Raw genomic sequence first — 17,169 nt, forward strand, 5'->3', positions numbered from 1 at the left:
GCTTCCTGCTCGCTCTCTCTCTCTCTCTCTCTCTCTCTCTGCCTGCCTCTCCGCCTACTTGTGATTTCTGTCAAATAAATAAATAAAATCTTAAAAAAAAGAGTTCTTAGAAACTGTAAAAGGCTACACTCTAGAAAAAGAAAAAGTTACAAAACATCCATTTGCAGAAATAGAAATGAATGGCTTCTGAACATTTGGAGATAAACTCAGCCTCCCTCAGAGATAGAAATGCAATCAAACCCACACTATGTTCATCTTCCACCTCTGATTTTGTCACAAGTAACAAAGGTTTATAAGAGCACTCTGGTGAAGCCATGTAGAGGCGTTCTCACACATAGCAGGTAGGCAAGCCCATTTATACAGTCTTGTAGAGAGCTATCTTAGCAACACCTCAAGATTACAAAGGCATGTATGTCTTGGCCCAGCAGTTTTGAAACTCAAGGACTTTTAACCAGTGCTTTGGAAATACTTCTGCAGAGTTGCTCACGGTTACACTGTAGCAACAAAATACTGAAAACAACCTAAATGTCCACCATTTGGGGTTTAATAAAATGTTTGACTCTCCATTCAGTGGAATATTTCATGATTTAAAAAAACAGATGAAGCTTTTTGCACACTGATGGGAGAACAAGGTCCAAGATATGTTAAGTGAGAAAAGTGGTAGAACAGTATCTGTAGCATGCTACCTACCATTTGTTGGGAGGAAAATCAGGGTATGGTGTCTATTAACAATAAGCTATACATGATTTATATAATCTTAAGAAGATACAAGAAACTCTTTAGCACAAGAGGACTCCTTTAGTAATGCCTCAGTGCCACTTATGATACTAGATTTTTAACTGAAGATGTTATTGATGGGGTTGCTTGGGTGGCTTAATGGGTTAAAGCCTCTGCCTTCAGCTCAGGTCATGATCCCAGGGTCCTGGGATCGAGCCCTGCATCGGGCTCCCTGTTTGGCAGCGAGCCTGCTTCCCTTCCTCTCTCTCTGCCTACTTGTGATCTCTGTCTGTCAAATAAATAATAATAAATAAAATCTTTTAAAAAAAAAGATGTCATTGATACACATAGTGCTTAAAGCTTAAGGTTACCTTACCTAAAGGTCAGATTTTGTTTTTTGTTTTGTTTTTTTTGTTGTTGTTGTTTTTTGGGTGGAAGTTACAAGGAAGAGAGCGTTTTATTCATGTCCAAATAGCGTTCTTTACCTTGATTCATCAGTGGAAAGGGGTACTAGAACTATAAAGCTTTATACTTGTCCAGTGGTAAGAGGATTTATAAAAATGAATTAAGTGTAAATAGATTTTTATTGTAGTACAACTTTGGTTTTGTTCCTCTAAAGTGGTAGAGAATAATGGAATTGAGAAGTGAAAATTATTTTTGAAATGGAAATATAAGGGGTGCCTGGGTGGCTCAGTGGGTTGAGCTGCTGCCTTCGGCTCAGGTCATGATCTCAGGGTCCTGGGATCGAGTCCCGCATTGGGCTCTGTGCTCAGCAGGGAGCCTGCTTCCTCCTCTCTCTCTGCCTGCCTCTCTGCCTACTTGTGATCTCTCTCTGTCAAATAAATAAAATCTTTAAAAAAAAAAAGAAATGGAAATATAATTCAGTTTCATGTGTTCTTTTAAGCATAGTGGTGATGCATCCATAAGTTATTTGCAGTGATTTTCATCTACTTATAGTTTTTATTTAAAATGTATAATTCTCTTTCAGAATCAGTATAATCTGGCAAGAGCCCAACAGTCCTATAATTCCATTGTACAGATACATGAGAAAAATGGTACGTTTAATTCAATAATATTTATTACCATTTATAGAAGTTTTATATAAGATATTATTGATAACTTACCCTGTTTATTTTTGTTTTTGCTTTAATTTCTTAAAGTACTAAAAGAAAAAATTCTTAAAGTACTGTTACCACAGTGAAAAAGTTTAACTTAACTTGAGGATGCACACAAAAATCTTTGTATCCTAAATACTTGGACTGAGAACCTGAGTCAGAGTCAAGATTTTTCAGTAGATTAGTGAATGAATCACTTTACTTATTTGAAATGTATGATATTAGGATAGGAGCTGAGTTAAAGGCAATTGTACAGGTGGAGTTCTTGGTGATACTGAGTAAATGTAATCAGGATCCTGAACCAGCTGTTTCTGAAACATCTTCAGACTACTTAATGCTCTTTGATGGTTACACACATTTATTTATTCAAGTAAAAATAGTTTTTTTAATTTTTAAAATTTATTTCCAGCGTAACAGTATTCATTGTTTTTGCACCACATCCAGTGCTCCATGCAATCCATGCCCTATATAATACCCACCACCTGGTACCCCAGCCTCCCATCCCCTGCCCCTTCAAAACCCTCAGACTGTTTTTCAGAGTCCATAGTCTCTCATGGTAAAAATAGTTCTAATTTCCGTATGTATACATACACTTAAGAGTATTTGAGTTGTAAGTTTTAAAAACTTAAAATATCTGTGATAAACTTTATTCTGCTTTAAATTTTGCTTGTATTCACAATGCATGTTTTGAGTTATTATCTCTAACAGTGAGGTGGATTTGGAATTATAAGACTGATTTTTCAAGTGCCATTTGTGTTACTCATTAGCTCTGCATCTCTGAGCAAGTCCCATTACCTCTCAGCCTCTGTTTCCTCATCTCTACAAAAGCATATTGGTCTTGCCAAACTTGTGAGGAAAAAGAATAGTGCATTTGCATGGTGCTTTGTAACTAAGTGCTGACAACAAGATATTGATTATAGCCATGGTAGTGAAACTGATGCTTTTTTGTGCAGAGTAAATAAATAAGAACTAGTTTACTTTAAGGAGAGTATTTACAGTAAAGTGTTCTTTACTAGAAATGTGGTAGCTTGTGACTTAATATCTGTGCTTTCAACTCACTTTTATTTTAATCACAAAGCAAACTCTACTTTTTCAGTGACTATTTCTGAAAGAATAATACTTGAAACAGTTCAGGCCTCTGAAGAAGGAAATGTTAACCTGAGGGCAAGACTGGGTTTTCATAATAATAATTCACAGCACACTAAATTAGTAGATCCACAGGTACTTGTATAGTACTTCATAACCATGTGGATGCTCCACATTTCTTGGTATATTCATACAGTTCCAATGGCCGTTTCATTGCTAAGCAGTACTACATTTAATTAGCCTTTCTATAGAAAGCTTAGATTTTTGTTGTCTGGGCATTTTTCTTCTCTTTTATTTATTTTTTGTTGAAGCAAACATTGTGGTCAGCATTCAAAAATGTTTATGGAAATGTATTTTAGAAAGCATGGGTGTGTATAAGCTTAGCTTTGGGAAAGAGCAGTAGATTCAGAATCAGGAAATGGGTTCTAGGTTGGTTTTTGCTGCTAGCTCTGATCCTAGGCATAGTCACTGCACTTGCTGAGATGACTTCCTCACTGCTGAAATGGTATCATTGCATTACTGACTATCAAGATTCTTCTTACTTTAAAATGCCAGCATTTGGTTTGAGGGATAGTTATTTTTAGTGAGGTTTATTTTTACACAATTGAAATAGAAGATAAATCCTAGCTTGTAGACTATTGTTCCATGCTATAATCTTTAGCTAGAAATTCTATTACTATAGAAATTTTATGTTGAAAACTCAAATACAGATTATTCATAGAAAATAACTTTTATATTGTGCACATATTAAAATGCTGTATTACCAACTCAAGTGTAAGTTTAATTTTTACAACAGGTTTAAACAAGAAAAATATGGGTAGAGAAAGTAGAAAGTAGCTATAACCTTAAATGAAATGCCATTTCTCCTAGTTGATTTAAGGTATTTTAACTTTTTTTTCCCATTGTATTTCAGGCTGGTACACCCCTCCAAAGGAAGATGGCTAAATATGTTGACTGCCGTATGTTTGGACCAATGTTGCTTTAAAGAAAATCTTTCGAACATGCAGACACAAGCTTTGAGTGCCCCTTTAACAGCAGTACCGAAGATATTAGCTAATAGATAATTTTAGTGGATAATCTGTCAATTGATATCCTGTATGAGTTATGGCCTTTTCATTTTGATCATTTTAGGTATCTTGGACTGAGCAGTGGGGCCTTTACTGTATTTTTTGTGATAAATACACATACTGGCCACTCATGATCTCCTTTTCTTGAAAAATCTGTTAAGCAGACAAGTCAGCATCAGGTTACAGAAGTTGTGACCATATGGTAACTCTCCCATATTGAGCTCATATGTTATGAGGACTTGCAATATACGGTTCCATTTAGAGTCAATAAAAGTTTAATTGATGTTTAATATTGGTTTAGAAAATTTAAGGTCTTCTAAATCACAGTAGCTTTTTCAAGTTAAAACCATTTTTTGATACTGCCAAAATAATGACAGGAAGCCTAGTCATTAAATTGTTAAACATTTTTATGGCTCGGTGAAGAGATGAATTGTTTCCTGAAGATATGCTCTTAATTGACTTGTACTCTTTAGGCAAAGCAAAGCAAGGCTGTGTAAATTAAGTAATAATTTCCACTGGGGCATCAGAGTCTTGCTGGGCTGAATCTCCTTCTTGTTCAGTATTTCTTATGAAGAACTGCAGTATAGAGCTTGAAGTTATTTAAAATACTAAATCATTTTATTTTACGTTTCCATTTTATTAACGGGATGTTGCAATCATTTTTTAAACTAATAAACTTGTAAAGTGATTGGCACAAAGAATCCTTGGGCAAAAGCTGCCCAGGGATGTACAGAAAGTTGTCTAATTTGGAGACTCTTAAATTTTTGCTATTGTCATAACCATGGCTTTTGCATTGAAAGACTAATAGGAACTCTACATGTGTTCATTCTTTTATAAAACCTAACTCAAATCAGTGTACCTCCATTTTATTGCCTTCCCTGAATCAATCCTGTTTGGTTGATGATAGATTTTTTTTGTATACCCAAGTTTGATTTAAAAGTAAATTCTAGTTATTAAGCACTTTTAAAATGAAATCCAGAAGCACATTTTCTGCACAAACAAGTTATAAAATTCAAAAGTGTTTCCTATGCATTTGCTCTAAGTTTCAATTTTTAACTTTGTAAACCACATCAGAGAAACTTGGCACTTCTGCATTATTGTGTGTGTTTAATTTCTTTTTGTTCTATTTTGGTTAAGAGGACAGTAGAAAAATTTTCCGGAATTTTTGTTTACTTGGTTACATTTGTATAAAGTTCTGATTGCCAGTTGCTGAGATAATAAGTGACCAGGCAGAATTCTTTAAAGCATTAAAGTTCCTTAAACCTAAGGCTAAATCTTGAATACATTATTGAATTCTTTAATATCCTGATGGTTAACAGATTGACAGCTGCACATTTGGCATGCTTTGTTTTTTTGGGGTTTTATTTTTCATTGCAGATTTATTTGGCAATGTACAGTAAATTTTGTAAACTTGCATCAAGTTTATGAATAAAGAACCATTTAAAAAATAACTTTGTTACTTTTCCCTCATAAGAGATAATAGAACTTACAAACACCTGAAGCCAAGAGTGAATTTTTTAAAAATAGGATTTATATATGGTGGGATGGGGTGAGGAGAGGGTTGAGAGGAACAGAGGCAGATTGATTTAACAAGAGAAAGCTAGAGAACCTGGAAATGGTGTGCAAAGACTTGGTATACTCAGGTTTTCCTCAACCTTTTCCCTCTCCCACTCTCATTCCTTAATATATATCCAAGTGCTGCTTTCTCCATAGTTGTCCCTATTTTCCTCAGTTATAATAGTCTGCTCCTTCTTTAGTATTCCCTTGGCCTTACTCGAAAGTATCAAGTTATCTCACAAGAAGTCCTGAAGTCAAAAAGCTCCAGGCCTGATACATCTGGCCTCTGCTATGCTACTTTGAGATTTTTCCATGTTGGCTTCATGTTTGTATTTAATGTTATGTCTGGATGTTGTAACTGTGTTACTCTGTCCAGAGGTAGATAATGGTCTTGTCTTTTAGAAGCCTCCCTTGCCTTCCCAAGCATATTGTTCTTCACTTTTCCTTGGCTAGAACTGGGGCTTGTGTCCACACATAAACTAATGGCTGATGAAAAGAATAAATCATGATTAGTTTGGACAAGTGGTTCTCAGTGTATGTTTGGGGAGCTCTGGAGACCCCTAGTGCCAGGGGGGAGGTTTTTAAGGTAAAAATTATTTTGCTAAAGCATTATTTGCTATTTTCACTCTCATTTTCTTACAAGTGTACAGTGGACTTTTCCAGAGGCCACACAGTGTGATGGTACAACAGATGGAATTCCGAAGTAGATCCACCTGTCTTCTGTTAAGCCAGAAATTAGAGGTTTGCAAAATGTAAAGTGATGCCACAACTCTTCACTATTGGATGAAGGGGGGTATAGTTAATTTCTTTTAAATTTTATTTTATTTTTCCAGTGTTCCAAGATTCATTATTTATGTACCACACCCAGTGCTCCATGCAATATGTACCCCCCACAATACCTACCACCAGGCTCACCTAACCCTCCACCCACCTCTCCTCCAAAACCCTCAGTTTGTTTCTCAGAGTCCAGTCTCTTATGGTTCATCTCCCCCTCTGATTTCCCCTAATTCACTCTTCCTTTCCTTCTACTAATGTCCTCCATGTTATTCCTTATGCTCCACAAGTAAGTTAAAGCATGTATTAATTGACTCTTTGCTTGACTTATTTCACTGAGCATAATCTCCTGCAGTCCCGTCCATGTTGATACAAAAATTGGGTATTCATCCTTTCTGATGGAGGCATAATATTCCATTGTATATGTGGACCTTATCTTCTTTATCCATTTTTCTGTTGAAGGGCATCTTGGCTCTTCCCACAGTTTGGTGATTGCGGCCATTGCTGCTATGAACATTGGAGTACAGATGGCCCTTCTTTTCACTATATCTGTATCTTTGGGGTACAGAAGTGCAATTGCAGGGTACTAGGGTAGCTCTGTTTTTAATTTCTTAAGGAATCTCCACACTGTTTTCCAAAGCGGCTGCACCAACTTGATTCCCACCAACAGTGTAAGAGGGTTCCCTTTTCGCCACATCCTCTCCAACACTTGCTTCTTGTCTTCTTAATTTTGGCCATTCTAAATGGTGGAAGGTGGTATCTCATTGTGGTTTTGATTTGAATCTCCCTGATGGATAATGATGAGGAACATTTTTTCATGTCTTTTAGCCATTTTGTATGCCTTCTTTGGGGGCATAGTTATTTTTTCATGAAAAGTTTATTTTGTCAATCTTTGTTAATCTGGATTTACTATTTTATGTGAATTAATATAAAATGTTTTGATTTTTAATATGGCAAATATTAATGGACATAACCCACATAAACAAGCTCTTTGGGGTTTTCTTATTTAATGTAAGAGTCTTGAGGCCACAATGTTTGAGATCCACTAGTTTAGATCAATTAAGTGTTTACCTTCAAGAGATGGGGATCTGGGCACCTGGGTGGTTCAGTCAGTTAAGTGACAGCTTTCAGCTCAGGTGATGATCCCTGCCTCCTGGGATCTAGTGCCACATCGGGCTTCTTGCTCAACGGGGAGCCTGCTTCTCACTCTCCCTCTGCCTGCTGCTCCCCCTGCTTGCGTGCTCTCACTCTCTTTCTCTGTCAAATAAATGAAAGTCTTTAAAAAAGAAAAAGATGGAGATAAAATCTGGGCTTTGTTAATAAGGAAGCAGCAGGAGAAATGGATGTTAAATAGGGATACAGCAGTGTATGCTGTGCTTACATTCCTTCTGTCTGGTTCTCAACCTGAGCTTGTATCAGAATCACAAGAAAGCATAAGTCACAGACTGTTAAAAGTTAAACTCATACTGTTGGGCCCTGACCCCAGATTCTGATTCAGTAGGCCTGGAGTTGAGAATGTGCCAAAACCCAACAGACAAAAGATACTCAATGTTAACCATCAGGGAAATGCAAAATAAAACCGCAGTGAGATAATTACTTTATTCCTGTCAGAATGGCTCTAATTACGAGCACAAGAAATGACAAGTGTGTTGCAGAAAATGGAACAATTATGCACTGTTGGTGGGAATGTAAATTGGTACAACCACTGTGGAAAACAGTATGGACGTTCCTCAAAAAATTAAAAATAGAATTACCATCTGATCTAGTAATTCCACTACTGGGTATTATACATTCTTTATACAAAGAAAATGAAAACACTAATTTGAAAAGATATGCACCCTTGTTTATTGCAGTGTTTATTCACAATAGCCAGGATAGGGAAGCAACCCAAGAGTCCATTGATAGAGGAATGGATAAAGAAACGGTATTTATATAAATAGAATATTATTCAGTCAGAAAACAAGAAACTTTTTGCCATTTCCTACAATATGGTTGTACCTAGAGGCCATAAAGCTAAATAAGTCAGAAAGACAAGGACCATGTGATTTTACTCATGTTGGAATTTAAGCAAAAGGAACAAATTTTAAAAAGACTCAAATACAGAGAACTGGTGGTTGCCAGAGGTGAGGTGGGTCATAGGGAGATAGGTGGTGAACATTAAAGAGTACACTGATCTTGGTGACCACTGAGTAACATACAGAATTCTTAAATCATAAACCTGAAACCAATATAACAGTTAATTGTATTTCAATAATCCTTTTTAAGCCAAGAGCGTCTGGGTGGCTCAGTGATTTGTCCAGTTGCCTTCAGTTTTGGTCCTGATCTCAGCGTCCCAGGATCCAGCTGGAGTCCAGCCCAGCTCCTTGCTCAGCGGGGAGTCTGCTTCTCCCTCTGCCCCTGCCACTGCTTGTGCGCGCTGTCAAGTAATTTTTTTGGAAAAAAAAAAAATATATATATATATATATTTTTTTTTTTTTTGAAAAAAAAATTTTTTTTAAGCGTAAACTTCATAATTCCCTTGTGACTCTGATGGTACTATGAGGAACTAGTGTAGTTTGGTGCAAGTTTTCACAGCAGTGGTAGGTGGTATTTATGTCGTCTCATGAGGGCTACATTCACTAGATGTTGAATATAGGTGGTCATCTCCACACACTTAGCCAGTTATTCTTAAAGCAGATACTCCCGGTTCAAAGATTGGGCTCACGTTATTAACAGACATTTGTACTGTACAGACGGACAAATAGTACCCAGTCTCCTCCTACAACTCAAGAATCAGAGAAAGCTCTGCGAGTACAATGAGAGCACAGGAGGAGGATCTGTGCCCGCAGGAAGCGTTGAAAGTACCGGAGGATCATCTATGCCCGCGGGAAGCATGGAAAGTACCCGGAGGATCAACAGATGCGAACCCACCACGTCAGAGCGCCAGCCCGGCCTCCCCAAGACAGACGCAGGAAACCGCGGGGCCTGGAGTCACGTGGGTGGAGCTCGCCTCTCGGTCTCCCCCAACCGGCCGGAAGTGGAGCGCGCGCGCCTGCTCAGTGCGTGCTGGCTGGGAGGTCTTGAGCCGGCCTCACGGTTCCTTCCGAGTTGCCGTAGTGTTTGCTCTGCGGGTTCGTGAGGAATGGAGGTGGTGGGTGGCTGTGGTGATCATGGTGGTGGTGATCGCCAAGGCTCCTCCGCGGACCCACAGAGTACCTTTGTGTTGGGTAACCTAGCGGAGGTGGTGGAGCGTGTCCTCACCTTCCTGCCCGCCAAGGCGTTGCTGCGGGTGGCCGGGTGAGGAGAGAGGAGGCGGGAAGCTTAGTTCGGGACATGCTTCGGGCTTGCCCTGGCTGGCTGGGCGGGCAGACAGCATCGGGACCCACGGCTCCCTTTTCTTCCCCCGAAGTGATGCCCCCACCCGCGAGGTACGCCTGCCGTACCCCTGTGCCTGTCTCGGGGACTCTTCCTGCAGGGGCGAGGTGCGCCCTAAGGTTTTCCCCGGCCCGGGTTGTCCCTCCGAATCTACGTCCCCAACACCACCCGCTCTGGGATTTTTGATCCCGCAAGAGTCTCTCTCCTGCTGGGCTAACGGGAGTTTCCGTGAGCGGCTGGAGAAGGAAATGAACGTCCCTTCACAACCTTTGTGCGTTTGTGCCCCCAGCGTGTGCCGCTTATGGAGGGAGTGTGTTCGTCGGGTGTTGCGGACGCATCGGAGTGTGACTTGGATCTCCGCGGGGTTGGCGGATGCTGGCCACTTGGGGGAGCATTGCTTGGTCCGCGTGGTAGCGGAGGAGATTGAGGCAAGTAAGCCATATCGTGCACAGTTCGTTGCGGGTTTGTTGGGTCAGGCTTTGCGAACTCAGTCTTTTTCTTTTGAATCCCTATTTTGTGTGTGACCCTATTCCTTCTGAATTACGGAACATTTTCTCGTGACATGAAAAGATTTTATAAACACATAAGGATGTGCCATGATTTGTTTGACCGTTCTTCAGTTCTTAGGCATTTTGTGTATACAGATTTTTACTACTATAATAACGCTGTGGAGGACCTTCTCTTTACCTTCTTCTTTTGAAACAGATATTATTGTCACTATTGGGCAGGGAAAGCATTCTGGGTTTCTTTTTGCTTAGCGTCACATTAAAAAGCCAAGAACCAATGCTTAAACCTAAATATTTAGCCGCTGGTCCTGTACTCTTTGATATTGTCTCTCTGGTCCCCCAGTTTCAAAAGATGGGCAAAGCCTGGGGAGGTAATAACTTGAACTGTGGAATCAGAGGAGCAGCTTTCTTGAGCACAGGTGACTGTGTGGCTGTGGTATCTCATTTGCCAGTGGGACAGAGCTGTTCTAGAGTAAACAATCACCCTGATCTTCTTTCACTTCCTTATACTTGAGTATGCGTTACATACAAACAAGAATATTCTATATCCTCAAAATGCAATCATCAGAGTCAGGAAATTCTTATTGATATATTTCAGCCATCCATTCCTCAGAATCCTTTCAGACGTTGCCAGTTGTCCCAGTAATGTTCCTCATAACAAAATAATTCGGATTAGAATCTTTTGTTGTTTTTGTCATTTAAGGTTATTTTTTTTTTTTTAAGATTTTATTTATTTATTTGAGAGAGCAGTCCAGGGGTGAGGGACAAGCAGACTTCACGCTGAGTGCAGGCGCCCCTGTCATTTCTTTAATTTTTCCTGTGGAACAGTTTCTCAAGTTTTCCTTGGCTTTCCCAACTTTGACAAGTATGTAAATTACAGGCTGGTTATTTTGTAGAACATGTTTCTTGGGTTCAGATTATGTATTTTTGGCAGGAATATCACAGAAGTGATGCTGTGCTCTTCTAGTTTCATCCTATCAGGTAGCATATAATTTTAATTTCTGTCCCATTAACTGGTGTTAGTGTTAGTACCTTTGATAATTTGATTAAGGTGCTATGTGCCAGATGTCACTCCTGTAAAATCACTCTTTTCCAATGTAATTAGTAAGTATTTTGTGAGGAGATACTTGGAAATTACGTAATTATCCTGTCTCAATTCTTTTTGTTTATTTCTGTATAGATTCTTAAGTCTCTTATTTTATTAAATGGAATATAATCTCTAACTATCAGTCTTTATTTTGGTATCCAAATTGTCCCCAGTTTGTCTATCAGGAGCCCTGTCAGCTAGTTTCAGGGTCTTTTAGAGATGAGCCCATCACTTTTGGGCACCTCCTTGCTTTCTGGTGCAAGATGTTCTTAGTTTATTTTATCTTTTGTCTGCTTTAATCCTGGAATCAGCCATTTCTTTAAAAAGCTCTGCTTCCTTTTCTTGGAGAAAGGTATTTCACGGTATTTAAAAGCCAAGATCTGGACAATTTGCTACTGTTGAAGGGTTTGCTGCTCCAGAGCCCGGTGGAACAGAGCCAAGGAGTATGTGTGTGTGTGTGTGTGTGTGTACACACCATTACATACATAAACCTTTATAACTATATTCTTATATATATGGAAATTCATGAGTACATCCAATTCCAGTGCAACACAGGATTCTTTCCAGTTTTCTCTTAGGTTGTATTTATACAGTGAGAAACCTGACTCTCATCATTCTTAATATGTTTAGATATTAGACAAATGCCCCATAAGTGACCAGTCTTCTTTTTTTTTTTCAATTTATTTATTTTCAGAAAAACAGTATTCATTATTTTTTCACCACACCCAGTGCTCCATGCAAGCCGTGCCCTCTGTAATACCCACCACCTAATACCCCAACTTCCCACCCACCCCCCGCCACTTCAAACCCCTCAGATTGTTTTTCAGAGTCCATAGTCTCTCATGGTTCACCTCCCCTTCCAATTTACCCAAATTCCCTTCTCTCTAACGCCCCTTGTCCTCCATGTTATTTGTTACGCTCCACAAATAAGTGAAACCATATGATAATTGACTCTCTCTGCTTGACTTATTTCACTCAGCATAATCTCTTCCAGTCCCGTCCATGTTGCTACAAAAGTTGGGTATTCATCCTTTCTGATGGAGGCATAATACTCCATAGTGTATATGGACCACATCTTCCTTATCCATTCATCCGTTGAAGGGCATCTTGGTTCTTTCCATAGTTTGGCGACTGTGGCCATTGCTGCTATAAACATTGGGGTACAGATGGCCCTTCTTTTCACGACATCTGTATCTTTGGGGTAAATACCCAGGAGTGCAATTGCAGGGTCATAGGGAAGCTCTATTTTTAATTTCTTGAGGAATCTCCACACTGTTCTCCAAAGAGGCTGCACCAACTTGCATTCCCACAACAGTGGAAGAGGGTTCCCCTTTCTCCACATCCTCTCCAACACATGTTGTTTCCTGTTTTGTTAATTTTGGCCATTCTAACTGGTGTAAGGTGATATCTCAATGTGGTTTTAATTTGAATCTCCCTGAGGGCTAATGATGATGAACATTTTTTCATGTGTCTGATAGCCATTTGTATGTCTTGATTGGAGAAGTGTCTGTTCATATCCTCTGCCCATTTTTTGATGTGTTTGTCTGTTTCGTGTGGGTTGAGTTTGAGGAGTTCATTATAGATCCTGGATATCAACCTTTTGTCTGTACTGTCATTTGCAAATATCTTCTCCCATTCCGTGGGTTGCCTCTTTGTTTTTTTGACTGTTTCCTTTGCTGTGCAGAAGCTTTTGATTTTGATGAAGTCCCAAAAGTTTATTTTCACTTTTGTTTCCTTTGCCTTTGGAGACGTATCTTGAAAGAAGTTGCTGTGGCTGATATCGAAGAGATTACTGCCTATGTTCTCCTCTAAGATTCTGATGGATTCCTGTCTCACGTTGAGGTCTTTTATCCATTTTGAGTTGATCTTTGTGTACGGTGTAAGAGAATGGTCATGTTTCATTCTTCTACATATAGCTGTCCAGTTTTCCCAGCACCATTCATTGAAGAGATTGTCTTTTTTCCACTGTATCTTTTTTCCTGTTTTGTCGAAGATTAATTGACCATAGAGTTGAGGGTCCATATCTGGGCTCTCTACTGTGTTCTACTGGTCTATGTGTCTGTTTTTATGCTAGTACCATGCTGTCTTGGTGATCAAAACTTTGTAATAAAGTTTGAAATCAGGTAACATGATGCCGCCAGCTTTATTTTTGTTTTTCAACATTTCCTTAGCGATAGTGACCAGTCTTTTGCTTCTACCTTCCTTGTGTGGATTTTCTCCTTTTTCTTTTGGGCTCTTGGATTCAGACCCAGATTAGGCAGTATCCAAAGGTAGTCTCGCAGAAAACTTCCTTTGCATTTTGGCCCAAATCCTGCCCAGTCTTGTTCTAGAAGTTGTCATTTGGAGAAATTCAAAATGCAGATGGACTTCCATAAAGATGTTCTTTGCAGCATCATTTATTATAAGGGAAATTGAAAATAACCTACTGTTTAGAAATAAAGTCACTTAATGATGAAGTGCAAGATATATTAGTGACAGATGTTCATGTCATAAGTGAAGAAGGAAGATTATGAAATTATATTTAATATCATCTCAGTTATTGAAAACAAAGAATAGAAAAAAGCTACAATGTTAGCAAAAGTTTCCTCTCAGGGTAGAATTGTATGACTTTTTTTTTTTAATGTTATAAAATTTTTTTTTTCTTTAAATTTTTACCATAGCAAGTATTATTATTATATAGTTTTAAAAGTTTATACAATAGGGGTTCCTGGGTGGCTCAGTGGGTTAAAGCCTCTGCCTTCAGCTTGGGTCATGATCTTAGGGTCCTGGGATTCTGGCTCTCTGCTCAGCGGGGAGCCTGCTTCCCCCTCTTTCTCTGCCTGCCTCTCTGCCTACTTATGATCTCTGTCAAATAAATAAATAAATAATTTTTTAAAAAAAGTTTATACACTGTAATGGCTGTTCTAGCCAGACAGATTTTTTTTTTTAAAGATTTTATTTTTATTTATTTGACAGAGATCACAAGTAGGCAGAGAGGCAGGCAGAGAGAGAGAGGGGGAAACAGGCTCCCTGTTGAGCAGAGAGCCCGATATGGGGCTTGATCCCAGGGCCCTGGGATCATGACCTGAGCAGAAGGCAGAGGCTTTAATCCACTGAGCCACCCAGGCGCCCCTGGCGAGACAGATTTAGATATGAACTCATCTTTAGTGCATATTAGCTGCCAGTCTCTGAAAAAGTTACCTAATCCCTCTGAGCTTCATGTTCTATCTCCATAAAATGAAAAGACAGTAAGAATTTTTCTCATACCTTAAAGAGTTGTTCTAAGGTTTAAATAATAGAAAGGCGGTGCATCTATTACCTGCAGTACCAGAGATATTATTTTCAGTAAGTGAAATAATTATCTGTTATCAGTGTTATTATTAAAATTCATATGGTAATGCCCTTAAAGAAGTTTATTCATTATAGTAAAAGCTAGTGTGAAACATGGAAACGTTATCCAAATCATACTGTTTTTTTTGTGTTTGCCAAATTACCTAGTGGACATGATACTATTATAGCCATAAAGAAAGTTGGTTTTTTATTAGAAAGGTTTTAAAGTCCACTAAAAATTTTATAAAATGTCTTGCCATTTGAATGGTGGAATGAGGTTATAGTTGTCTCACATTGTGCTTTAAGAACATTTTCTTTTGAGGATTGTCATTGTCAGCACTTCTGATGAGAATTAGGAAGACTGGGTAATTGCTTTTCATTGGGTACTGGAAAAGACAGAATCATAAAACCTCAGGATTAGACTTCCTATCTTGTTACTCCTTATACCAGATATCACAAACTCAAATGACTCCAAGGTTAGGCAGATGACTAAGTTGGTTTAGGGTAACATCATACAGAGCAGTAAAGCCGTGGCATACCAGGGAGTGCTTGCCTGCATTTAGCCCCCATCAAGAGGAATGCAGTCAAAGTGTTAAAATGTCTATAGTTTTTCAAAAGAATCTGGAAGTTCACATTTTCTGTAAATATTGTGTGGAATTTTAAATAATTGGTAACCAAATTATATTCTCAAAAATTCTGTGTGAGCCATGCGAACTAGATCTATAGATATCAGGCGTGGAGCCACTACAGGGTCATCATTCTGTTTTAGTATCTTTTTTGAGTTTGTCTGTATGGAATCTTCTCTGAAACATCTTGGCATTCCTCCAGATTACAGTGGATTAGCTTTTTTTCCCCCATTTAATCACATCGAGGCTTTGCTATATGTGAGTACTTCATTCCATTTTGACAGTAAAAATCTTTGAAAATAACCAGCTTAGGAAAAAAAAATATGTTCATCCTTTTGTTTAATTCAGCCACTTTGCCACTTGTCTGTAATGTGACATTTAGTGAAAACAGGAGTCTGAATAAGCCCAGCTCATAAGTGTAGGTAAGGTACAAGTACGAATGACAGATGTAAAGTATGTCACATAGGAGGTTCAGGGTACTGAAGGAGCCTAAGAAAAGGTTTTGTAGGGAAGGTGGCATTTTAAGTGGTCTCTTGGGGGAAGTAATCTTAAGTACGAAACAGGGAGAGCTGTAGGAGAAGCTATACAGTAGTGTGTGTCTGGGTGATAGTAAGCAAAAAGGTCCCTGGAGGGAACTAGATGGTAAGGTGGAAATGAAGGCCTGGGCTGTTTCATTTGGTAGGCAGCGAAAAGTGGATTGGTACAGTTTGTATGCCTTCCCTTTGTTGCTGAGGTTTTTCTGTGATTGTGATGCCTATTCAAATAAAGCAAGTAGCACGTTTTGATGACATTTAATGTTTTTGTACCTTTTGCTGGCATTTAATGTTTTTGTCTAAGAGTTTAAGCTATGAAAATGAATGAGGCTGGAATGAGTTGGACTTGAAGAAGAAAAAATAGATGCTCAAATGAATGACCTGAAAAGGTAGAAGCGTGAATGAAAAATGAATGGGAAGTTGTTGGACTCAGAATGCTAATATTGAGCTAAGGCGGGGGTATGCCAACAAGAGTTTGGACCAGGGCTAAACTTTAAGGGATCGTGAGAGCACTCATGTATTTGTGTGATCTAATTCCGTTTTTGTTTTTGTTTTTCTTAGCAGAATGTTCACATCTTACCACAGACAGTTCTTTACATGGCTGATTCAGAAACTTTCATTAGTCTGGAAGAGTGTCGTGGCCACAAGAGAGGTAAATATTAAAAGAAAAGGTTTGGGGATTTGTTTGTTCCTTATGCACCTCTGGAGTTAAATATTGTCCTAGTCCTGAGAGTTACTGACTTTCTGAGGCTCTGGCCCTTCTCCCTATAGTATGCATGAATATATTGTTTTTGAAACTTGAGGGACCTTTTCTGATTCAAAGAAAGATACGTTTCTCATTTTGAAATACTTTAATCCTCCAGGCACTTTTTATTATTAAAACAGGATGTATATTTTGGCTTTTGAAGCCTTTTATTGTGTGATAGGGACCCATTTAGGGACACCAAAGTTATACTGTGCCTTCTTTTTGACGCTGCTAAGAGAAGAAGTAGACCAAGTGTACCAGGCTGGGCACACTGAGGCCCAGAGCTAGACCTGGGTTATCACTGTCTAATTTGAATCCAGGTGACTTGTTTATGCAGTGAAAATGTCATGCTCTCTAATATCTGCTAAAAAGAGTACAACAACAAGTTAAAATTTTGCTGCTGTTGCTAAATTTAATAACAGGAGGACAAAAACAGTATATAAACCAAGCAAGAAAGGCAAATTAGTGGTGCTAAGGGTCACATTTAGAATTTAAACTAAAAAACAGGCCCCAAATGGGAAAATACTTGTTTTCATCAAAGTTTTTAAGCCTTTTTTTTTTCTTAAGTATGCTCCACATGGGGCTTGAACTCACGACCCTGAGATCCAGACCTGAACTGATATCAGGAGTCGGATGTGTAACTGACTGAGCCACCCAGGTGCCGCACTGATTTTCTTATAAAGCATTCTGGTA

At 38.8% G+C, this 17,169-nt stretch overlaps 2 protein-coding genes across 8 annotated transcripts in view; both read left to right on the forward strand.

The window, feature by feature from the left end:
- The window catches only part of UBE2Q2 (ubiquitin conjugating enzyme E2 Q2), a 91,622-nt gene extending 87,666 nt beyond the window's left edge, over nucleotides 1-3,956 (forward strand). For 3 of the 4 annotated variants that reach the window (XM_044230074.1, XM_044230073.1, XM_044230072.1), the window contains 2 exons: nucleotides 1,706-1,772; nucleotides 3,832-3,956. In XM_044230074.1, the coding sequence (XP_044086009.1) occupies nucleotides 1,706-1,772; nucleotides 3,832-3,863 (99 nt within the window). In that variant the 3' untranslated portion in view covers nucleotides 3,864-3,956. The remainder of the gene's footprint in view (nucleotides 1-1,705; nucleotides 1,773-3,831) is intronic. The other variant, XR_006381596.1, reaches the window with a different exon arrangement.
- Nucleotides 3,957-9,373: 5,417 nt separating this feature from the next.
- FBXO22 (F-box protein 22) overlaps nucleotides 9,374-17,169 on the forward strand; it is a 34,309-nt gene continuing 26,513 nt past the window's right edge. For 2 of the 4 annotated variants that reach the window (XM_044230200.1, XM_044230203.1), the window contains exons 1-3: nucleotides 9,374-9,592; nucleotides 9,960-10,098; nucleotides 16,293-16,383. In XM_044230200.1, coding sequence (XP_044086135.1) covers nucleotides 9,438-9,592; nucleotides 9,960-10,098; nucleotides 16,293-16,383 — 385 coding nt within the window. In that variant the 5' untranslated portion in view covers nucleotides 9,374-9,437. The other 2 variants (XM_044230201.1, XM_044230202.1) reach the window with 2 other exon arrangements.

Source organism: Neovison vison, chromosome 13 (assembly GCF_020171115.1).
Source record: "Neovison vison isolate M4711 chromosome 13, ASM_NN_V1, whole genome shotgun sequence".
Taxonomy (NCBI): Eukaryota; Metazoa; Chordata; class Mammalia; order Carnivora; family Mustelidae; genus Neogale; species Neogale vison.